At 36.9% G+C, this 25,271-nt stretch overlaps 1 protein-coding gene across 1 annotated transcript in view; it reads right to left on the bottom strand.

Annotated features, from left to right (window-relative positions):
* Positions 1-25,271, bottom strand: part of MED13 (mediator complex subunit 13) — a 76,893-nt gene that overhangs the window by 17,127 nt on the left and 34,495 nt on the right. The window contains exons 4-16 of the mRNA XM_074974966.1: positions 23,615-23,760; positions 21,513-21,710; positions 18,254-18,448; positions 14,994-15,156; positions 14,557-14,667; positions 12,690-13,373; positions 6,259-6,475; positions 5,576-5,660; positions 5,102-5,223; positions 3,889-3,979; positions 3,459-3,673; positions 2,775-2,971; positions 266-1,173 (exon numbers count right to left, since the gene is read on the bottom strand). Coding sequence (XP_074831067.1) covers positions 266-1,173; positions 2,775-2,971; positions 3,459-3,673; positions 3,889-3,979; positions 5,102-5,223; positions 5,576-5,660; positions 6,259-6,475; positions 12,690-13,373; positions 14,557-14,667; positions 14,994-15,156; positions 18,254-18,448; positions 21,513-21,710; positions 23,615-23,760 — 3,332 coding nt within the window. The remainder of the gene's footprint in view (positions 1-265; positions 1,174-2,774; positions 2,972-3,458; positions 3,674-3,888; positions 3,980-5,101; positions 5,224-5,575; positions 5,661-6,258; positions 6,476-12,689; positions 13,374-14,556; positions 14,668-14,993; positions 15,157-18,253; positions 18,449-21,512; positions 21,711-23,614; positions 23,761-25,271) is intronic.

Below are 25,271 nucleotides of genomic sequence, written 5' to 3'. Positions count from 1 at the left end.
CAGACTATGGGCTTGAGCAACATTTCAAATCCATAAGGCAGGTATATGGCTCTTTAAAGCTGGGCAAAGAAAACCTAGTTAATATACTGATTTAGTACCTAAAAGGCCAGAGGCTAGGAACAGAGCAGCAATGGAAATTCACTCAAGTGTATACGTAATGGGAATAAGTCAATTGGCAATCTTAACTCCCCCTACTCTTCGTGCTATCAGATGCTTAAAAGCAAGACAAGAAACAGATTTGCAGAGAAAAAACAAGTATATTTACCATTTCTTTTTGACCAATGATGCAAGCAAGTACTTTTCACAAGTGCTTCATCAACTTTTCCTCCTGACATATTGTCCATGAACTGGCGCCCATGTTCTAATGCTAGGTAGCAGTCATTGCAACAATCCATTTCTTCTACACGTACCAGGTTGTTAACTGCACCAAATTTGGGTATAGGATCTTGATCTGCTGCTCCAAATGGTGAAAACAAGTTGGTGCACTGATCTTGCAGCAACAGTATTAACTCATCAGGGAATTTCTCTGGTTCTTTCAGGCCTCGCTCAACAGAAGTAGCTCTAAGAGCTTCAAAACGTTTCTCTGCTTCTTTGCCACACTCTGTATTTCGCCCGAGGATATCCAATTCATCTTCAAGAAACAATCCAGAGTTGTTGCCAAACTTTCTATTCATGACAGCACTGAAGCCACAGGTACACCTATATTGAGCCTCTTGTGTTGGATCTGGAATGTAAACTCCAACATCAGCACCTTTGATGTTCATGTTGCAGACACAGATGCAGCAGCTATCAAAGTTACAGTCTTTGAACAGATTCATTACGGACTCTGAAAGGATGAGATTCACATAGAGACTGTGCGCCTCAGGGATGGATGGTACAGTTGCAGGTTCAACTGAATTTAGTGGTCTACATGTTGATGGTGTGGACGCTGGTGAATACAAATCAGAATTTTCATATTTGACTGAACCTTGAGCACTGGCAGGTCCACCAGCTCCACGAGGGGTACGAGGTGTCCTTGGTGTTCTAGGAGTTGGGAACCGAGGAGTGGAAGGAGATGGGAGAATTCCTGCTCCACTATTGCTGGGAGGTGCACTACTGGGTGGCATCCCAAATGGAGTATGAGTTTGTGGCGTGTAGGCAGGGCCATACTCTTGATCCATAGTGCTCCCATCACTAAGAAAAGCAATAAGGAAAATATTTTTAAATGGAGTATGTTTTTGAAACACAAGAATATCAAATTTTAAGTAAGCACTTTTCAGATTCACATTTCAAAAAAAAAAAAAAGGTAGTAAATATTAGCACTAAAATTGCAATCAAAATAAAAAAGTTTGGGCCTATTTGTTCTAAATGACTATGCAGAACTGTTCTATATATTGACAGGAGTGCTAAAAACCCAAATAATAAAAAAAGCATCTGGAAAAGAATTCCGATTGTAGCCAATATGTTTATATACATACGCAGTATGAAGGGCACCTTTTCCTTTTCACACTTTGTTAATATTAAATAATATGGTGACATGTATCCATAAGAAAATACACTGGCTTTACCAGCAGCAAACTCTGTTGGATCAGTGAGGGAAGTATCACCTGGAAATCTTTCAAATTTTCTTTCCCAGTCAGCGAAATGTCTCCAAAGACTTATCAGGCTAATGAGACCTGAAAACATTGCTTCTACACAGATCTGACCCAAATAGAAGCAGCCCGTTGTACTCATGCTGTGGTTTAAATTATAGTTTGTGAACCAACAACAACCTTTTAAACAGCCCATGTTTCCTAATCCACCTGCAGAAGGTGCACATGCAGAGGAGCAGGGCAGAATAAATATTCCTCAAGGAGGAGAGAAATAAAACATGGTTTTCTGAACGACCAGTCAGTACTGAACGCATTTTATAGGGATGCTCATTTCGATACAACTACTGCTAGTAAGGGTATGGCTACCCTGCAATTAGACACTCATGGCTCGCCATGCCAGCTGATTGGGCTCACTGAGCTCGGACTAAGGGGCTGTTTAATTGCGGTGTAGATGTTCAGACTTGGGCTGCAGCCTGAGCCCGGGGACACTCCCAATGTGCAGGGTCCCAGAGCTTGGGCTATAGCCTGAGCCTGAATGTCTATGCTGCAATAATCAGCCCTTAGCCCGAGCCCAAGTCAGCTAGCACGGGCCAACTGAGGGTTTTTAATTGCAGTGTAGACATACCCTCCATCACATGATGTCACATCAGGCACTGGTTTCCTAACTGTAAAGGACAAGGAAATGAACATGGGAAGGGAAAGTTTTAAAATACACAAGCGTCCTGCTCAACACTAGAAAAGCTTATACTGATTAAGAACTGAATTCTTGTAAACAGCAAGAAAAGCACCTGCTAAACCCTTGTAGTAACTATGATACCACCAAAAGAACATGGAGTTCCAGGCTGGTATTTAAGTCAATTGTTGCAATCTTCATTGCTTATTACAATTAGATGAATACTATCAGGCTTCCCTAAGAAACTCTTAAATGAGACATGAATAAGATTTACATAGTTAAGTAAAGTAGCTATTTTAAAAGGAGGAAATTTCTCTATTTAGATAAACTAAAGAAACTTGTGATTAAAAACTGTATCAGTAATTTAAAGACTCTTTAAATGTTTTTCACTATACTTTCTAAATGGAAAAGCTATTCATTACATTAAAAGACATTCTAGAATGTGGATAATTTTCATAGTTATACAACTGTAAAAAAAAAAAAAAAAAAAAATGAAAACCTATTTATCGTTCACTGGCACAAAAGCATACCCCTCTTTGATGAACGGCATGGTGGGTCCTGGAGGAAGTAACTCCAGTTTTCCAACAGTCCAACTCTGACGGTAAATGCAGTCCTCTGGCAGCTTGATAGGAGGGAGACACTGGCTGGGGAGAGTCTTTAGTGGGGCAAACATGGAACACCCCACAAAAGCCTGACTATTCTCAGGCTTATAGACATAGGAATAATCCTAGAAATTAAATTAAAAAAAAAAAAACCAACACTAACCAGTAAATATAGTAGATTATATAAATCCGGCAACAAAAATGCTACTAAGACTAAAGAAATCAATTAAAAACTTGTTACTAATTTGATTAATATTCTTCTGCACTTAGTCCATGCAATTTACATTTCTACACTTAAAAGTAAGTACGACATTGGTATTACAACTGATTACATGCTGAGATATACACAAAGACCAGGGCCTGTAATTTTAATATATTTCTTTAGTTTACTTGTGACTAAACAAAAGAACAGCTCAGTGTAATTCAGTATATTTCAGAAGCGAAATAATGGGTTTCACTTAACAAGATACTTCATCCACTTCTTGTCATGTAATAAACAATTAGTAATACAGGAAATATGGTGAGCTTACTTCCTATTAAAAATTCTAGAAATATTCAGTTTATTGCTTGAATTTGGAAAAGGTATTTATCAAAGTTATGAACATTGCTTACCTTGATTTCAGAAGGTTTTGGACTGCAGAATCCCTCATCTACTTCAATTCTGAACTGAATGCCTACACTAGAGCTATTCCCTTCAAGTATAGTTCCTCCAAGTGTAGCGTCCATATTGCCATATTCCTTATTGTTCATATTCATTGGTGAAAACCCCATAATATGTTGTTCCAATGATGGTGGTGTTGGATACATTTTATGAAGATCTGCAGTACCTGTTTCAGATTAAAAATATACTTCAGAGGTTACTCCAGGAACACATTTGTTTATTATATATTTCTTTCCTTTTCATTTGTCTTACACAAATTTCAAAACTAAAATTTGCAACTGTACACAAAATATAATTTAAAGGTGACATTTCTGATATTAGTAAACTAATTAAGGGAGAAAACAGAAAGGGGAAAAAACAAAACAAAAACAAAAACCTTACTTATGCATGACAATGGGTCCAAATTTCCTGCTTTTGACTCTTTGCAGTTGGATTTGTCATCTGAGCCATTCACTGTCCTTTTAGATCCAGGCTATAGGAGAAAAAAAAGTTTAAATTCCCATTTGAAATGTTTATTCACAGCATTTTAACTAGCTATAAAAAAAACTGAACAGTAACAGTACAGTCTAATCATAATACCTCAACCTTGAAAAATAAAAAGTATAAATTCCCCCCCTTATTAAATGCCTACTGTTTAAACTTAAATCTTACTTAATGAATCATAGTCTAGTATTTCATTTGTTAAAAGAACATGAGCACTGACCCAATAGTAAGAGGCAAGCACTTACAAGAATATGCACTATATTTCCTTATCTTTGCCAAGAAAATAAATGAAAAGTGCCAGTTAAATATAAAACAAAAAAAACCTCACAGGACTATACTGAAAACCTTGTTTGAGAAGGGATATATTTAACCAGCTGCTTACATCTTTATGCTCCTTATACTATAGTTAATAGCCAACTGCACTTTTCATTATGAACCTTTATTTTCAAGAGATTATCTCAAACTTATCCATGTTCTCAGACAAGCAACATTTTTCCCCTCCCCACAAAAATGTTACAAAGCACTCTCAGTTTAAGATAAAGCTTGTACTAGTTTCAGTTGCTTTTAAGAGGTTACTGAGATCTAGTCTACACAAAGACTTTGTACTAGTACATGTCAAATAGGTGTGTGATTTTATATGAGAGATTTAAGTTCCACCTGAGACTGCAATAAAATTATTCCAAGATATTAACAGCTACACTGAAATGATTTGATAGAAGAAAGCCCACTTTAAAATTTCCCAAATTTTTCATGGTTTTAAATATTAAAAAAGGTATATTAGTGGGTATGTTGGCTAAACAAGTAGTCTAGGCTGTAATAAGAATACAGCAGTGGTAATAATTATAATGTCATAGGTTTAGCTCTATGTCAAAGGCAAGTACATTCTCTTGGCCCAATAAGGATGCAAAAGTGAAAATGTCAGTCAAAAGTCTTATTATATAATAGACTTATTAGATTATCAAAAGTTATACATTATATACCAGTCAGTCACCAGGGGAAAATGTATTTTAAAAGCACATAAAATATATATTTTTCTTCTGGCACAAAATGTACACGTTTGAACAATTTTTATCTAGCAGCTGCTTTTACTTTTGCAAACCATACCACTTACTGTTAGTTCATCTTCGTCAGAGTTGAAGAGATTGTCAAGGTCAGTATAAGAAACTACCAAGTCTGTTTCATGAAACAGGCTAGTTGATGCAGTGCGAGCGTGAGCAGCAAGACGTTGTGCATCTATAAAGAATATGAACATTTTAGGCTCACCTTAGCATTGTAGATACGATACATTTATTTATTTTTAAATACTATTCAACTGGAGAAATCCAGATGCTATCAGTTCTTACTGAACTAGCATATGCATAAAGTGAGGCCCCTTCACTTTTCACTAACTTACTTTAAAATTTTATATCCAACGTATTTTTGCAAGGTTCAGTAGTGAAAGTTACCTTACTAAGTAGCTTCTGAATTCTGAAAAGATATAACTACACTTTGAAAGTTGCATGAGATGTTACTAAAAACTTCTCTGCATTCTGTTATCCATTCCGTAAGTCATTAATATATTGCATTTTGAAACAAACATCTTTACCTTGCTTGACAGAAGGACTAAACAGTGACATAGCATCTTCTCCTTCATGAGATAAAACCGTAACATTAGCGGTCCCATCTTCAGCCTGAAAAAAGCAGCACAGGTAATATATAGAAGAAGACTGTTTTAAAAAAACCCTATCTATATTATTGTATGTTTCTCGAAACAAAAGCTCACGGTAAGGATTATTGTTTTGGTTTTGATATTTACATGGCAAGGATCTGTAAACATGTTAAAACTTCCTAAATAGTTCTTTTTAAACCCAATGCACATAAAGTACTGAAAATATTATAAAAGTACAAATACTACATAATATAGTTCTATCTTCTTGCATAATTAAAAAAACAAACAAACAAAAACCCAAAAGACATAGGACAGATACCAATCCAGTTAATAAACTATTACAGTATTATAATGTGTTCAGGTAAGTAAGCAGTCCTATAAGCCATTCAATCTTTACCTCAAAAGCAAAACTTACAATTCAGGGTTTTTTCTGTACTGTATACTTTTACTGATCATTTCTACTTGAATGCAAGCATTTTTAATGATGATGATTTGCTAGAGAAAAATTCTTTATGTACTACCACCTATGCTCAGCATAGTTTCAATACCATTTCATTATTAAAATTAAGGCAATTTGTTTTCATCCAGTTATTGATTTATGCCATCATTCTTTTACTCACCTTATGTTTTCTCCCAGCTTCTCTTTCACTGTTTTGCCTATCCTTTTTGTTATCAGGAAAAAGGAATTCCACATCACCATCAACAAATGCATAAGGATCAATTTCAGGTTCTTGGTCAGCTTCAGACACTACTGCTACTAGGTATTGGTTTTTACTCTGATATTGCTGCACCAGTTCATCTGAAACCTTTAAAGGCTTCCTACACTGCACCATTAATCTGCACAGAAGAAAAAAATACAATTACAAAACGGCATCAACCATCTATTGCCTAGGTTAAAGTATGAAATATCATCTGCTTTTACACAATTCCAAAAGAACTTTTTAGCTAACACGAATTCTCTTAAAAGTTTTCTGGGAGAAGGGTTAAGCGATCACTTGCACAACTTAAAGTCTTTTTATGTGCAGGTCATTCATAGTACCACAGAAGCGGAATGTATTCATTGTCCTTTCCAGAAACCTTAACCCAGACAAAAATGAGAGATGGTTCAAAAAGTCTCACAGCAGATTAAATGTTTGCCATTTCTTGAACAAGTACAAAATTACCAAACCAACGACAGCAGTATGTGCTGAACTGCAGTGTACTAACAATGACCAAGTTGAAATCATCAGAGTAATTGACTAAATTGGTTTAGCAAAATTATATGTTTTTACTAGAGTCTAAGTTCCTGCGCATTTCACTCAAGTCACACAGAGAATTGGGAATTTAAACTCTCTTCAGGACATGGGTGGATCTAAAGAGTAACATATGCAATTACAGTATGCAAACAGTCACAGATGGCTAGTCTTTGCTTGTTTTATGAAGACATTTCGGTATTCAAAAAAGTGAAGACTCTTACAGCATGCATGCATGTGCCTCTGGGTTAATAGTCTAAATAATAACGGAGCTTACAAAGCATGTAGATAACGCATCTAAGTTTGTGATAGGAGTAGCTCAGTAAACATTCAAATGTTCAACATTCTATTGCGTTTAAACACAGTAGTGACATTATCAGCAATTTTTTTGCTGGCACAACAAACAGTTACACCTATGAAATTGATATTCCTGAAGACAGAGAGTAAATAAGCCTAACTTTAGAAATTGAAATTCATGAGCATAGAAAACGTCTATCTTGAACTTAAGAAAAAAGTAGGAAACAAACAAATCTACGGTATGGTTATATACACATCCCCCTCTTTGCACCATCTACCCCAAAATAGGTGACAAACTTAATCTGGCAGCCATTGACCAAAGACGGGAGAGGATGTAAGCAAAATACAACCTTCAAACAGCAAGAAAGTACCAACAACATCAGTACCAATGTAGCTGTATGATGTCTGCACCAAACTCAGATACCTGTACCTTCTCTGCTTGAAAGCTGTTTCTTCTCCAAAACCCAATATAATGGCTAATATATAATAGATATAATAAACCTCTATCGTGTCCCAGATGCACCAAGATCACGGAGATATGCCTTGTTGCTGAATTCATTCACTCCATAAGCTCAAATGGTACATGATCTGACAAGGATATTTATGGTACATAAGTTTCAGAGCAAAATCACAGCCCTGTCTATTAAAAAAAACAAAAAAAAAAAACCTTCATCGGACTTCTATTCTTCCCATTTTTCAGTCAATGCTATCCCATAAGAGAAGCCAAAGAGACCCCACAACTACCACTGCTTGTTTTGATAGACTAGGTTAAGAGTAACTGGAGTGTGGAATAGGATAAATTTGTGAGACACCACAAAGAGGCCTATAGAAATGAGTAAAGGATAGCAAAAGCCATTTCAGTAATTACATTTATTTAAGGGAGGAACTACCTCAACCTCCACACCTGATGACACACTGATGCTTTCAGGCTTCCCTCAGAACCTTAAACATCTTCTCAGCATAAGACAAACAGTAGATTGGATGCAAAAGCATAATTTAGCAATTTTGTTTCAGTCAAGACCACTTTGAAATGGAGCGCACTCCAAGGAAATAACCTGACTCTCAATCCCATAACCCTGGCATTATTTAGAATAGTTTCTGTGCAGCATCTTACAGCTAACAGGGACTTCAACCCATCCTTCTCAGGCAACGATGACATGCTTGATCAGATCTTATATCTCCAGGATTATCCCCAGGCAGGCAATGAACTTGCTGTGATTGTACGTCAGAGACAGCTGGCATTTACATTTGGAGCAACACTTGATACAGCTGGAGTGCTTTTCCCTTTTCCAACATCCTATATAAACTAACACAACAAAAAAGACTTGGAAAACTAACTTGTTAGAAACAAGCAATTTGAGTAACAAGACAAACAGCGAGAAGAAAGTATTTGCTTTCTTTTTTAATTATCCAAAGGAAAAAAAAATATATAGTAGCAAGCTATTCTGGAATAATTATAGTCAATAAATTGTTAAACTAAACTAGAGGCTATAAAAAAGGAAAGATGAAACTTCTCACTCTGACAAGAGTAAACCTTGAATTAGAATACATATTCCTTCCCTGTCTGGAAGGGTGGAAGAAACTGACAATGTAATGCTGAACCCCAACCCCCACCACACCTTGAAATAATTACCAGACACCTGCTAGCTGGAAAACTAAAACTATTACCCAAAGGCCAATATAAAGGATAGAGAAGAAATGCTCCAGTACCGCTGCTGCTGCTCTCAGCATTCCAAAACAGCAAGAGAGGGAAATAGTTATGATAGTTGTCAGTTTGACTATTACACAAAGGGTTCTGAATGGCCAGTGAAACTGACAGTCTTATTAGTTTCACTCTGCTAATGTGGTAGAAAGCTATAAGCAGCAGAGTTAAACTGACTATTTACAATCTCCACAAAGAACACTGAAATTGTTTGCATACAGTTCACAGTTGGAAGGTTTTCTTTTCAACTATATGGGCTACAATTTGAAAATATATATATACACATAAATAAAAGCTTAAATCTTGCTGACATGGATGGATCAGGCACCTTCTTTCACCAGGAGAAGCTCCCTACAAAGTGGTGAGTAAGTTTACAAGCCCTGCATATATATATTTTACTTGTGGTTTACAGCTGCTGCCTTGACAGAGAAGAATATGGTTCATACTGGAAAAATACACAATCAACAGGACTGTTCCTCAAACACATTTCTCTACTGTGAAAGTCATCAATACTTTTTAGAGTCAGTTTCTGCTGCTACATGAACTTGTAGCTAGAGTTTACAGGAAGGAAACATTTCTCTTTCTGCAGCATTCTTATACCAATCTAGGAGCGTTTCTGAAAGATGCAGGTCCATAAAAGAAAAACTGGCATAAGAGTAGGTAAATATATCCAAAGGACTAGTTTAATATATAAAAAGGAGAGATGCTATTACTTTGACTCAATCAAATTAACTTTAAAACTAAAAGCTATTGCCTCTAACTCATTCCATAATTTATCAAAACTATGGAGGTCTTAAAAAAAAAGGCAGGAGAAAGGTTTCTCTTTTGGCTGATGAAGTGAGCTGCAGAGTGAGACTCAAATTAACATTTTGGGCAAAATGATAAAAATCATTACAGCTAAGCTTCTAAACCAATTTCTATTTATAAAATCTGAAAGAATCTGAACCCTTTTATCTATGTGGAATGGAACACAGTGTGTCTTAAAAAATCCACATAGCTCAAGCTTTCTTATGATGCTAAAATACTACAAGGAGGTAACTCATGGTGGCTTGAGGATCATTTCTACTGAGGGCTGAAAAACCAGTTTCCAAAAGAAACCTAGATTGAGTCTTATCCAAATAAGTTTGTCTGCCCTGAAGAAAGATTTAAAAGTAAGCATTTCCATGAGATTTGAGGGCTATCTATTAGCACCAACAACAGACACCTCAATAGTTAGTCTTCTTTGACTGATAACCTCAATCTCTTTATTAAGGCACTTCTGCAAGACACAAAAGTAGTGTCACATTGAATATAAAGCACTGATTGGAGCACTGCAACAGTGATAACTACAGTCCCTTGACCTCAACAACCAGGCCAACAAGCAGATTCCAGATATTTTACAGTAGTTGTAGCCCCTCTTAAAAACTGATGTCTTCCAGGTAGCATGACTGACTCCTCCACTGCTCCCAGTAATAATACCTACTATGACAGGTTTCAGAGTAACAGCCATGTTAGTCTGTATTCGCAAAAAGAAAAGGAGTACTTGTGGCACCTTAGAGACTAACCAATTTATCTGAGCATAAGCTTTCGTGAGCTACAGCTCACTTCATAGCTTATGCTCAAATAAATTGGTTAGTCTCTAAGGTGCCACAAGTACTCCTTTTCTTTTTGCGAATACCTACTAAGTACTTCCTAAAGGTCACTCAGATCAATTGCTTTTTCTTACCACAGCTTCTGAAGCACTTGAAACAAAGGTAAAACAGACTATACAAAGCTTCTAAAGTTTAACAGAATGAGTCCAATCACAATTATCTTGTATGAACCTACAGATGTCTTCTTTATTTTATACATAAAGATGACTCAATATGGGGGGGGGGGGGGTTAAAATCAGTCTCTGGCTCACACTTTTTCTTTGAAAATGGAATCAAATGTCCTCAGAAAAAAATTCCCAGTTTCCAAAGACTATACATACGAAGCAAGTCCAATCAGAAGCAGAGCTGATCTGCCAAGTTGAACTGCTGTTAAAATCTTCCAGATATTTCCCTGTCCAGTACAAGAGAGTTTCCATTGCTGGCTTCTTGCTCTATATCCCTTCAACATGTAATACGTGCCAATACAGCTATGTTGCTACCTGAGACTAATATTTTTAGCCCCCAAAAAAATCTTCCAGCATTTTAGATAAAACACTAGTTTAATTTTAAGGTAACAGCATGGAGCAAAAGCATTCTTCAGCATGCTCCTCCGACCTAGTCTTTCTAATTATACAAAACAGTGGTACCAGCCTGGATCTCCACCTAGAAAGGACTATCAAAGCAGTCCTGCTTGCAAGATAACTGACTGTAGAATTCTAGCTTACAGACAGATCTAACTATCAAGGACATGTTTTCCTCTTCTGTGCCAGGTTCTTCTGATCACAGGGGAAGAGGCAGAAGAACACAGAAGGGTAGAAAGTCTCTACTTGGAGCCCATTATGAAAAAAGAGGCAACGCTGGAACACAGGCTGGAGTTGCTCTGAAAATATTCCTGCACACATTTATATGGAAATGTATTTGAGCTTTCTGAAGAGTCAAACAAGACAGAGAATTAAACAGGTATTCAAAGGAACATACATTACAGCATACAAAAACTAGTCAGATATATGCACAAACATATACTGTTTCTATGTATTCATCTATTAAAACTGGAACTACAAGCACCTTCCCACACCTACAAGATTCTCTGGGTCTGAGACCTTCTACAATGCATATGGGGTGGGGGTGAATGGGACTTAGAGTGGACCTGAATCAGAGACTTGAAGAAACCATGACCAAGGGACAGAACTCTTCTCCTGTGTTCACTTAGAAGCAGCAGATGCCTTTTTGTCTAACAGGCTGACTTTTACTAATGTGCCGTCAAGTGGCCTCGATCACACATAGCGAAACTCAACAATGTCAAAAAGTCAGAACTATAAAAACAATCAAACCAGTTTTTAAGGAGAATTTGACCAAATAGGAAAGTCAAGCTGCAGTTCAGCCTAGCCTCTTAAAATCATGAAGTATTAATTAAGATTTGAAAGTTGTTAAAAAACTCGAGTCTGACAGAAAGATACCAATCCTTCTACTGGGACAACTAGAGATCTGTTGTGTGTGTCCACTGAGTGGGAAAGGGTAAATACACTTTAGGGTCCCAAACAGGCACAAGTCAGCTGCAAAAGAGAGATGAATGATGGAAACATGAACAGCACCTTGACTGTGCTCTTCAATTCCTCCTCATTTAAGCTGTGAGTTAGCAAGGTCCTTACCCATGTGCCTAACCTTATGCAAGCAAGTAGTTGTATTAAAGTCAATGGGACTACTCACACTCATATGTTTAAAGTTAGCTGTGACTTTAAGGCCATTATATCTTGGGCCCCATGTCAGCAGACAAACTTACAGTACCAATTCTGTTTCATGACATATTTCCACATGGTAAAAAGCTCTTGACTTTTGATAACAAATGAACACCTATGATTCAATGAACAAAGCCAACCTTTCTTTTTGGAGATTCAGCTCTGTGATTAAAATCTCACAAAATTACAACAATGCACTTTTAATGCTTTTTCTCTAAGGACTCCCACATTTTCCAAACTCACACAAATGAATGCTGAGTCTATTGTATGAATGGAGTTCCTAAAGGGTTACTGTGGAACTCAAATGTCCTTTCATAAAAATCATTGACATTTTGAATGAGATTGCAGTTCAAATACCACATACTGTATTAAAGTAATGACATACTAGTCTGTTAAAAAAAAAAAAAAAAAAGAGACTCAGTTTGGCAATTTTATAGTGAGTTACATTATTGAGTGCTTTAAAAGAGTACCTACTCTGTAACTGACGTTATGTTGTCCTGTCCAGTTGGTCCTACCGGATCATCTCTGAATTTATCACTTGGAAGTTGTGGTGGTAAGAATTCCACATCCTTTTTCTTTGGAACTTTGTAAAACTTCCAAGTGGTGTTAGCATCATCTTCCTCCAAATTCATTGCAGTACCAACATATATTGTAGGTTCTATAACTTCTGGGAATTGAGGTGGGAAAGGCTGAGACAAGGGGTCTATCCTGTCTTCCATTGTTTTTGTGGGAACCAAGGGATCTGGTGTTGGCATCTGATAGAAATGCTGGCTCTGAGGAGTAGAAGGAGTTTTAGTTACCCCTTCATCTACTACATCACATGGGTGAGGACTAAGTGGTGGTGGTTGAGGTGAATTTGCCATTTCAGTGCCATGCATCTGAGGAGTCTTTGCTACATCATTAGTTCTGATATTTGAAAATCTCACTTGACTGTCTGGTGCTGTGATCACAAGCCTCTGACTTGCTGAATCTGCCTCCATTGCAACATCGTCACTAATAGATGCACGATGGTGAAAAGGCGTCAAAGGGCGTTTTTGTGGCTTATCCCCCTTCTCTTGCTTCTCATTTGTCTTGTGCTTCGGAGCTGCTTGTTGTTGTTGGCCTACAGGTGGTGCCTGCCCCTGCTGACCCGAACTTCTCGGTTTAAGATTTTTGTGCCTGGAAAACAAATGGAGAATAACATTTCAATGAATCCCTGAAGTATATCTACACTTGTACTTCATTTTATATGAACCAGATTTTTCTTTAAAAATAAATGTTAATTACAATTTTTCAAAGTATTCTAGAAGGTATTAAATAGTGAAGCAGGAAAAATATGGTTGCCTAGTTTTAAGTGTGACACACAAGTTGGGTGAGGTAATATCTTTTATTGGACCAACTTCTGTGGGTGAAAGAGACAAGCTTTTGAACTACACAGAGCTCTTCAGGTCTGGGAAATACAATTATGAAAACCCAAGTAATCCACTTTTACATTCACACTTTTAGTTAATTCAGATTAACTTTCCTTTGTGCCTGTGCAGAAAAGCTCTTAAATTCCATCATTAAATCACAGCCACATAACATTTGATATTCTATGTGGTGTAACAAAAAACAAAAAAGTCTAAAAGCCCAAAAGCCCCAACCTAGGCTACCACTGGGATTAATGGTACTTCAATTAAATTTGAAACACAACTGTTAGTGTGTTCTCGGAAACCTTCCTCCCCACCCCTCCTTTTCAAAGCAAAAACTATAATAGAAATCTGGAAATTAGAACACAAGGTTTCTCCAGTGGTCTCTAGTTATTGTGGGAAGTTGACTGGAAGTAAGTGCTGCTTAATGCTGTTAATTGGCCATAACAGGGGTTTCAAATCCACCCACCCCTCTGGAGAATGCAGAAACTGCACCACCAAAGGGAAAAGTATCTCCTTCCCAAATCCTAAAGGCCCCACACCAGCTCTTTTTCTGGCTTCTTCCTCCTATGCCTGCCAACACCACATTGCACTAGCTAAAGAATACTAAAGACTAGGAGGGAGCATATTGCCTCCGTAGTCCTAGGCCTTACGTGCCCTCAGGACTCCACACCTGAATTCAGAAATCTACATTTAGCTGCCATTAGATCACTGTGCTGATCCATGCAAAGAAAGAAAAATCCACTTGTTAGTCTAATAGTAGGTGTGAGCCCTTCACCAAGAGTCTATAATGGAGTTCAGGACTCAGGATACACAACTTAATAAATCATCATGTAGGTCCCCCACAGTACAGACAGACAGTTATGGTTTAGTATTCCCAAATCCATCATTAAAACCCTTCCTGCATACTTCACTTTGTCTACATTATTGGACAAGACTACTGGGTACTGTACCTTGAGCAATTGCAATTTGTCCTCTGTGTGGCTTCAACAAAATCCCAGGATGCTACTTTGTCAGCTGTCTCTTCAACACATAAGCCATTTGATGTAGCAGAATACTTTCTCCTATGATTCAATATTGGGGAGTTATTGTTAACTAGCATGTATGTTACCTCTTAACATTTAGCAGAGGGTAAAAACTAATAGATACAAGAGTCAGGAAAGCTGATAAACATTATACTGAAGAAAGAAGCAATGTGAACTAGCATTCGCAGTAAGTTATTTCTTTAAAGTGTTTCAAAGGTAAAACATGCTTTGCTGATGAACAGCAGGCTTTAGCAGCCTTGCTTCAAACCATTTTGTGCAGCAAGAAGCTGGACAGTATTTATATATAAGTAAGGCATAATATTTAATATACAGCTTTAATTTCAGTTTCAGAAAGGAGTACATACTTGTTCTGTGCTCTGTTCATATTGCATTCTTGCCAAACTCTATCCACCACCTGATTGGCTAGTTTTCTAGGGATTTTGCCACCATGGTGGCTAGTACTGTCAGAGCTAAATCCATCAGAAACCGAAGAAAATTTCACCCACTTCTGGGCTGACTGAGCATCAACTGAAAAGAGAAAAGCAGCATAAAAATTAAAAAAAAAAAAAAAAAAAAAAAAAAGATTTTAGCCAACCAGGCAACATGACTATAGAGGTCCATACAACTCAAAAACTGTTCCAGCCAATGGGCAAAACAAAACATCATCCTTTGAGGGATGTATTTTGTTACATATTTTAAAATTAGGAATAAAAAACATAGAAAAAACTGTAGGTATACATGGTATACAGTGAGATAGTGTCCTGTCACACAGGAGAACAGTATACAAATTTAAATTGAAGTGAGTTCCTATGCCACCTCAATTTCTTTAGAAGCTACATTGAGTATTTAATAGAATCTTACTCCTGCAATAGGAACATATTGAGCCTATCCAAGAACAAATGTATTTTGCATTTTGTGATCATATTAAACAATCCCTGCTGTTTTCCCTCTTTCGTGCATTACCACAAGTTGAATGACTTTCTCTCTCCTCACCCCGAACAAGGTGTATTACTCTGCAGCCTCTGGTCAATATTTTTCTTCATGAGCCAAAATTGAAAAGAAAAAGAAAAAAAGAAGAAAAGAAAAGGACTCCCTCCCCCAACAGAAAATATATCCCTATGAATAGTGCACCTCTTTTCTCAAGGAACAAGTTTAAATACACATTTCAAACTAAAAGCAGCACCAACAGGAATTCTTAAGTATATATTTGTGTGGAATTTGTGTGTGCGCGCGCGTGCTTTATATAGATATAAAAAACACTCACAAACATGTAAACTGTATAAAATAATTCTTAATCCTTCAACCACATACAGTTTGATCATGAAAAGCTGACTTACAGTTTGATCCAAAGGCCACTGAAGTCAACAGGAATCTTTACGGTAACTTCAGTTGGTTTTAAATCCATCCCTTAACATGGTCTTCTGCAATTCCTACTATATTTTGATATTCCCCAATTATCTAACATGTTATTCATTGGGGGGTACACAAATGCATAATTAAATGCAGGTATATAATGCAACCATTTTGCGGGATATAAATTCCAAAGGAAGACGACTTATGTAGAATGGCACAAAGGGCATATCAGAGGTTTTTTAAAAAATTAATGAAAATTTAACATATACACTATATGACAGACATGAAACACCCCCTTGGTTGAGATATTTAAAACTAGATAGACAAGGCAGCAAGAGAGTATTATACATATAGACAATCCTAATTGGCAGGAAGAGGCAGTAAATTGATGATCAATCCAAAATTATTTAAAATCGCCCATTTGAGTCAGCAAGTAGGAAAATTTTATTACAGTAATTAACTAAGTACAAATCTGAAATAAGGTTAAAATTATTTTCCTAAATAATGGTTCATTCTCTTTGGTTGGTATAACCACTACAAAATGTTAATTTGCAAAAAGAAGATAGATAGATAGATAGATCCTTTACATTAAAATTTAGCACTTTTCACTAACCAGGAGGATACACTATTATACACATTTATTTAAGCAATGTTTAAGAACTTCACATTTAATTTTTAATGTTAGAAAATGATGCCTTCTGTATTTACTAAATGACATTTTTACTTGTGATTTGTCTCGTGCTGCATTTGGATGAAAATTGGAATTAGATTAAAAATGCACAAACACACCAATATTTTATTAATTAAATACCTTAGATGTGCTGGATATGAAAGTATCAAAAACTTTACTCATGTTTTTTATTTCAAACTGATTTATTGAAACAAGAATTATTAGCTGGAGTTAGTAAATTGACTGATTATAAATCTGGCCCATGACAATCCAAAACAAAGGTACTTAGGTACCCAAAGATGCAGTCAACTACCTGGTAGGATTTTTGAAAGTGCCTAAATCCCCACCAGAATCAATGGGAAACAGACCCAAACTTGTTTAAGGTCTTTTGAAAAATCTCATGAGACACCTATCTGTATCTTCAGGCACTTAAATATTTTTGATAATCTGTGCCTATGTGCTTCAAGTTTTTCAAACTAACAGACCTCATCCCCTGGTTTTTATTCACAGATTGGAAGAGCAAAAACAAGCTCTCCAGCTTTCTCGATTCCCCATTGGTTTCTCAATTCTGAATGAATTAGTCCAAAAGAAAATATTCTCTCTGCGCCTGCTAGCTAGATTGAAACCAAAAGTAATGAATGCAGAAGCTTTTCTGCACAACAACTCATAGTACTTACATTTGGAAAAATGTAAATATCAGCATTTCCTCAACTGTAAAAACTAAAAATACAGATGCTTAATGCAGTACATGATAGTAACACTTATAAAACTAGAGCTGACCTCAAAAACTAAACATTTTCCTCTAATTCTGTGTATAATTAAAAAAGCAACACTAACTCATTAAAAGATGAAGAGGTTTCATTGGCACAGCATATTTTTTTATTTGTTGTTTCAATTATGTTCATATAAATTTAGGCCTTAATATAGGCTAACATTAAGTTTGAAATTCCGATAAACAGCTTTATTTTTAAAAAGAAAAATGCAGAATTTAAATTTTTAAAAAATATCGTTTTTAAAATCATTGATTTTTATCCACCCTGGCTATGGAGGTATTCAAAAGTCTCAAGGCAGTGACTAGACTTTCATTAGAAGAGCTCCAGTGCTAACACTAAGACTTTCCCCAACCCTTGAATTCTGAGATTTTTATCCTGATACAGATTGACAACTCAAAACTACACCTGTGATTGCTCACGGATAAGAAAGCAAGCGGCCTTCTTCAACATTATAAAAATGCTCTGGAATCAGCCTTCAAGCATTGTAAAGAGGCTGGGAATGTCACCTTTTGACTCCGAAACCAGAGTTTCTCCATAACAGTAGCAAGTACTGTCCAGCCAAATCAATGTTCAGATTTTAAATTACAACCATTTTGCAAATACCATTTTTATACTATTTTATTAAAAAAAGTCAAAAAAGTGTTAATGATAAAAACCATCTAGTATATTATTACAATTCAAACAGTTTTAGGATTACAGTGACAATTAAAGGACAACATGCTGGAGGTTACAAATCAATTGCTCTGAATACTATCTAAACATTCTGACAGTTTATTTTAAGCAGAAACCAAGACAGTTTTCTTTTTGGAAAAGGGAATATTGACTATACCTGTCTGAACTTCCTCTGGGGACGTAGGTGGAGTCAAAGTTACAGAAGACATGACAGGATCTCTTGTGGAAGCAGGCACTTGGTGGACACCCAAGCAAGTAGTTGAACAGTGAGAAACCCCCACAGCGCTAGGAGCAGGAACGTCTGTCTGAGGAACTAGAACAAAGCATGCTGGGTAGACCATTCGCACACCAGCTGAAAAAAAGGGTATAGTCATTATATACTCAACTCAATCATGAGTACCAGCTATATAACCAAATATGAGATTTTCTCTCTAATCGTTAGGGTTTTGTTTTGTTTTTAAATCACATTGCAACATTATCTATTTCCTTATAAATTATATGAGAGAACTAAAACAAGCCAAAAACTAGATAACTTGAGGCCAATTATGCAGCTCCTTTCACTGTTTCATAAATAATGACTGAATAGCAGTCATTCTGAGAGCTTTGGTTTAAATTATGTTAATGTATTGTAAGTGCTGCAGTACCAGTGACAGTTCTTCTTCAGAGGTATTCTGATAAAGTCTAAAACCATTTTTTCTATACAAGGTGTTCCAACATATAAATGGTGATTATGCCACCAGTTACTGTGATAAGCTTCAATACCATTACAAGCTCCCCTTTCTTGTAATTATCCTCCTGTCCACTGCTATTCTGAATGTGTTACTTGTCAGTCATTCAATATAGTTTACCCTACTTTTCCAGTTTCTCCAATAAAGCAACTTCCTTCAATATCAGAATTCCTTGTCAATTAATTCATACTTGTTATTGTGGCAACTCCACTCTGGTGGAAGTTTCTTCATTTTAATCCCTCCCACCCCCAAGTATTTGCTTCTTTGCAACTATTAAAGAACAGTTAGCTACAGTAGTAAAATTAAGGCATTTCCAATCATTTAGCCTTGCAAATAAAAGTCACATATTTGTGCTGGCTTAATAGTCAAGTCAGGTTTTCTTTTTTCACATTTCTTTCCATTATTCTTTTTAAAAAAGAGTGGGAAATAAAGATTACCTTGTATGTCTTACTTATAGATTAAAAATTAAGCTGTTAATTATAGAAATAAATTGTATAATTAAGATTGTAATTCAGAGGACATACAGTACAATCTCTTTTCTGTAAAAATTCAGTCTCCTCTGAAACTTTCGGGTACAGGATCTCAGCTCAGGAGAAGATACATTTTAGGGAGAGTGCAGACATAGGCTTTATATAAGTTACTTGGCTGAAAGAGGGGGAGGTGAAACTGGCAGATAAAGTCAACAATTTCCAATATTTTAAACTTTCTAAAAAGCTGAAAATATATGCTGGGTTTCCTTAAATAGAATTTTCACAGGCTACCAAACATGACAGCCAAAAAGCATCTGGGTATTCAATCAAAGCAATTTAGAGATTCCAATTAATTTTACTTCAGTAAGAACTCTGTCCTGCCTAATAGGACCTCCTATTTGATCCCCAGTTTTTTACTCCAGTTCAACAGGGGCTGTGAGTACAGTGGGCACAATCACTGGGAATGTCTTACATCATTCAATGATGAACTCTCTGGTCAGTTGAAGAGCACTGTTGACTGGCTCTTATGGAAAGAAGTTATCCTTGGCTTCGTGTATCAAATCCAGAGGCTCAATGCTAAGGTTTATGAAAGCACTCTTTACAATGCTGACCAGTGCAGCTCATTGCTTCCTTGTAGCTCTCACCTGTTTGTTGTATCTACCCGTTGTCTTATACTTATACTTAGACTGTAAACTCTTGAGGGCAGGCACCATCTCTATTATATTTATACAACTCCTAGCACAAAGGAGGCCCTGGCCTCTAAATGCTACCTCAATTATACATACATACATAATGGAAAACTTGGGAAGGAGAAAACATGCAGGGTTCTAAGAGACACATGAAAAGAAACCTTTCCCAAAATCCATCTCCAAAAAACTAATTTAGAAGATTTAGAAAAGGGTGATCATGCATGTAAGTTAGTTTTTCCCACACCTTCAATTACAATTATATTACATACAAAACAGTAAAAGAACATTTAGATTACAAAGTCAAGCACTCAAATATTAGGAAATGCCAGATTTACAGCTGCCTATGCAACCATAATTCAGCCCCCTTGTGTGTCCCGCCTGTGCACAAATGGAGGCCGCAACCCTGTGGAAAAAGAAAGACAGTATGCCATCATGTGATTAAAGATCATGATGCACAAGCCGACAAATTAAGCTTGCATGGCTCACCATGAATTTGGCATTTCTTAACTCTTATAGATTTAAAAAAAAAAAAAAAAAAAAAAAACAATTGAAGGCAAAAAATATTCTAATCTGTACAAACAAACAAACCAAACAACATTCCCATCATGCATCAGCATCAGGGTTTAAACTCCAAGCCTTCACACTGCAGCACTTGAGGTACAGAAATAACTGCATTAGCTGGCAACATTCCAAAAGCTCTTAGCCCACAGGGCTCTGATGGGTCAAAAGGTTTCCGGTCAGAGTTTAGCTTTGGGGGGTGGGGAAGACACAGTGGACAAGCCTCAATTGTTCTCTAGTGCCTTGGCCTTAATTTTAAAGCTTCTAGCAGCCATAGATGTGAAGAAAACCATGAAGATGTGACTCAAGTACTATAAACCAATGCAACCAGGTCTGCCCAAGTTTGCAGAGAACCTGAAGCAGTAACTCTCAGGAGTGAAACGCCCCTTTCACATTCATCTCACTGGGTTTAAACTCAGATGCCAACATTGTTACTTTAAATGTCAACATTGTTAACTATTCCAGTCCCCAACTGGCATAAGAAGAAAAAATTATATTATGAAGATCAACACAATCTACTGTGAACGACCACTCATTTTGCATAGGCCTTGAACATCACATAGTGAGACTGATTTCATTTTTCTGAAGGAGCCTTAGCTTTCAAAAGTTTGGGAAGAAATACTATTCTATCACTCCTAGAGCAGATTTCAGGACAGAAAATTGTCAATGGCCATTTATGTTCTAGCTGTAAAAATGTTCTATAGGACCCAAAATAAGCTTCCCTTCTTACCTGCGTCAGATAATTGACAAGGATTTGTCACTTATAGAATCATTTTGGCTGGTATAGCAAAACAAAGGCAGCTAAACTATTCTTCAAAACACTGTGTAACATACAGCAAAGAATAAAAGTTGGATTCAGGAATCTCTTGCATTCAAAAGTTTACAAGATCACTGTTCACCTTTAAAATAAGCCAGCTCCTACTTGGCCAGAGAATTTCAGTAAAGAAGCAACATGCATTAAGATTACATACCTACAAGGACTTCCACAGCAGCCAGAGAGTCATCTTCCCAATCCATCTCTTCTTGTTTTTCCTCAGAACCCTCCTTCAGGTTAGATGTGATAGGATAGAATTGCTTCCATTCACCAATCAGCTTTTTTGTAGATGAATCTGAGAGCTTGAATGACTGTCCTGTGAGTGTGCCATTTAATCCAAATGGACTTAGGATAACTGGATATACAAACAAATAATTTTTGGATACACCTAGAGAATGATCTGCACCTCCTCCATGACTAGGATTTCAGCCAACATCTACCACCAAATAATCCATTTTAAATGACAGGTTAGACTGCACCTCACTACAGTACAGTATAATAAGAAGACCCCTACACTCATATCTTAGAACAAGAATTTATTATACCTCATTAAAATGTATATGTACTGAAAGAAGATGCGTTATGTAAGAATTAATGTACCATAACAGTTGGAAGTTAATCCACCTGAACATCTGTGACAAAAAATTTCATCATGGATAGAAAGGAGTATGCAGCTGTCTGTGCACACAAACAGGTGAAGATGTGCAGGTAAAATCAATTTGTGGCATCCAAGAGTCTGGTTTAGCTTTCTTTGTGACAGTGTTAACTTGCTGCCCAATGGTCTACATGTGGTCATCTCCCCCTTCTGTTTGTTACAATTAAATGATGATAGAAATAGGTCAGACTGACTACACACAAGGAAATATGATAGTCTTGCCTACATTAGGAAAGTTACCTGTTATCAATAGGCATCAGCAGTAGTGCAGTTAAACTGTTTCCGAACACAATTTAACTGCACAGAACAGGACAACCCACAGTCAGCACTATTTCTGGAACAGTATTAATAGACAAGGCTAATGTGTTCCCATATAGGATAACTAATCATAGTAGCCAGTAGGGGAGCTCATCCTCTAGAACAGGGGAGTCAAACATACAGCACACTGATCAGATCCAGCCCTCAAGCTCTCTTCCCATCTTCAAAAGGATCCAGCCTGCGCTACAGCTCAAGCTGGAACTGGAGAGGGAACTCATGGGCAAAGCCGCACAGGCACCGGAGATTCTCCTCCTTCCTGTTCACTTTCTGATCCTATTGCCATGCAACAGCTTTCTGAGATGTCACTACACAAGTTTTATACGGTCCCATATGTGATATTTTATGCAATTATTAATTAGCTAATTTACATATGACCATAAACTTAATGATATACCTAATGCATGACATTTAGGCTGAGCTGTAGGAATGCAGACAGGGCTCCCAAACGTAGGAGTGTCACAGGAAATGTGCAACATAAGGTAGCCCTGTCACTGCTGCCAGAAAGCACCAGACGGACCAAGAAAGGGCTTTTTTCTTGACACACTTGCCTTGCTAACACTGCTGAGTCTGCAGGACTCAGCTCCTGCTCTTCTATCCCCCAGCCCCAACACTTGCTGCTGCCACTGATGTTGATCCCCATGGCACCAAGCTTAGAGAACAGCTGTTTCTTTACATCCCCACCCCTCTAAAATGCCAAAAGTGAAGGAGTTCCCCAAGGGGAAGACAAATGTTTGTTTCGGGGGTGGGGAAGAGATGGGCATTCCTGCTCCCCCTAACTAAGAATGGGAATCCCTGAAGTGTTGGGGGGCAGGCAGATTACAGACAGATGGGAGTGATGGACGTACATAGAGTAAGTTAGTGGACAGGAAAGGAAAGTTTTATAGATTTATTTACTTTTCAAAAAGGTCTTTAAATGCAGTATCTAAACATCATAAGGTAAGGATTCTGCAGTTGGACTAGACCGGAAAGCTAGTTGTCTCACCACACCACAGAATGAGTTTGCCCCCCCTTCTTTAGGCCAATCGATATACAGGAAGATCGCCTTCCTTAACCTTTAGGAAAAAGGACGATCATTTAGCTGCTTCTCATCAGCTTTATCACAACGTTTAAGTTATGACAGAACCAGTGGCCAAAAATGAATGGAGCAGCATAGAGTCATACAAATCTATAAACCTACTTTTCATTGCTGCTCCCTCTCCCCCCGTTTTGGCATCAACATTCCTTTAGATCAGCTAATGAAGGATTGCTCAAGAACAAAAGTATTGAAATAAGTCACAGAAACCTACCTTGAAAAGGGCTGTTAGACTGCTGGGCAAGGGTAAGGTGTTCTTCACTAAGAAGGTATACAGGTTGGTGCTGGTTGATTTCCACACTGGTACAAACATTGCTGTCCCCATGCAAGAAAAAGGTGAAAGAGCAGGACAAGTGCTCACTGGGAAAAGAGAAAGAGGGTAAAACAAATACATAGTATTAAGGAGAATTGCTAAAGATTTTAATTTGATTGTTTTGTTAACACCTATTTATCTTCACTGACTGATAAATATTTTGGGGGGGAAAGAGCTCTTTGTTAAGGATTCAACACTCTTTCCATCAATAAAGTTGCAAGAGAGTTCACACTAAACATGTTCTTAAACATCCAGAAGGTCATCAGACAAAGGGAAGATCATGTTCTTGATTTCTCTCTACAGGTAAAAGAAGGGGGAGGGGGGGTACAAAAAAAAGCCACCCCAAAAGCCACGTGTTGTCATCTTTGGATGTCAAAGCAGTTAAAAGAAAGAAAGAAAAAAGTACAAGCTCAATCTTAAATGCAAATCCTTTGAAGATCATCTTTTAAAAAGTTGTAAAAACTTTATATTCAAAAGTTCTAATGCTGAAATAGAAAATAGGAAACGTTTCCAGTCACTTGATTGAGAGCTAACTAGGAAAAAGTGATCAAGGTTTTGGAATATTGAATTCAGAACACCTACAAATTCTCTTGCAGATATTATTGGACAATGCTCTTAATATTTACATATAAGCCCTAAATTTTCTCAACTGAATAACACTTTTAGAAACTTCACTTTGAAGTTTCTACACTTTCAACATTTTCAATTTGACTGTGCCTTATGTGGAATGCACCGAAGTCCTTTCAGGAAATTTATTTTTCAGTTTTCTGAACTCTCACTCTACTGATTTACATTTAATTTGTATATTATAAACCAAAAAAGGAAGGTCCTACCAATGAAAAATATAAATCACAATAAAATTCCTAGTGATAAAAGAAAATGAATTCAAAACAGGTCTCCCAGTTTCTGATGCATCATGGGTCTACCCTGCTCCTTCAAAGCAAGTTGGCAGTGTTAACATGAAGGGTCTTTATAGATTAATTTAAGCCACTAAATTCTGTAAAGCTGAGATAAAACATTTAAATGCCTCCTCAATACAACTCAAATAAATTAAGACAATTTATTTAGTGTTAATACAGTGAATTACAGAGAGAAAAAAAATCCATTATAGTCAGCAATGAAACAGAAGTTTTTCTTCAGCCACACAGATCAGACCTCAGAAGCATTTCTCAATTTTTACAGTTTTGTTTTTTTATAACCACACAATGAAATTTTGAAACTAAAACTTATTTCCTTGGATCATTTTTCATCTACATGCAACTACTTGGTCACTATTTAGTAAGATTGATAATAAAAGTGCTGAACTGCGGACACTGTTTTTTGTTTGTTTTGCTTTTAATTATGAAATACACTAATACTTAGCATGTAATTACTCTAGTTCAAAAATGCCTACCTTCTTACAATCATATGAGAGTTAGGCGGGATAAAGCACTTCTTTGGAGGTGGGGTGTATGAGATATGCTTACCTGATCACTAGGAAAGAGACAACTCAAGATCCCCGCCAACATGCCACAGGGAGAACATTTTTCCCTGCTCTGGGAAATTAAAGAATCTCTGA

This window comes from Natator depressus, chromosome 17 (assembly GCF_965152275.1).
Source record: "Natator depressus isolate rNatDep1 chromosome 17, rNatDep2.hap1, whole genome shotgun sequence".
NCBI classification, from domain to species: Eukaryota; Metazoa; Chordata; order Testudines; family Cheloniidae; genus Natator; species Natator depressus.
Note: the sequence above shows the minus strand (reverse complement) of the source record. Positions and strands in the feature narration are given on the sequence as shown.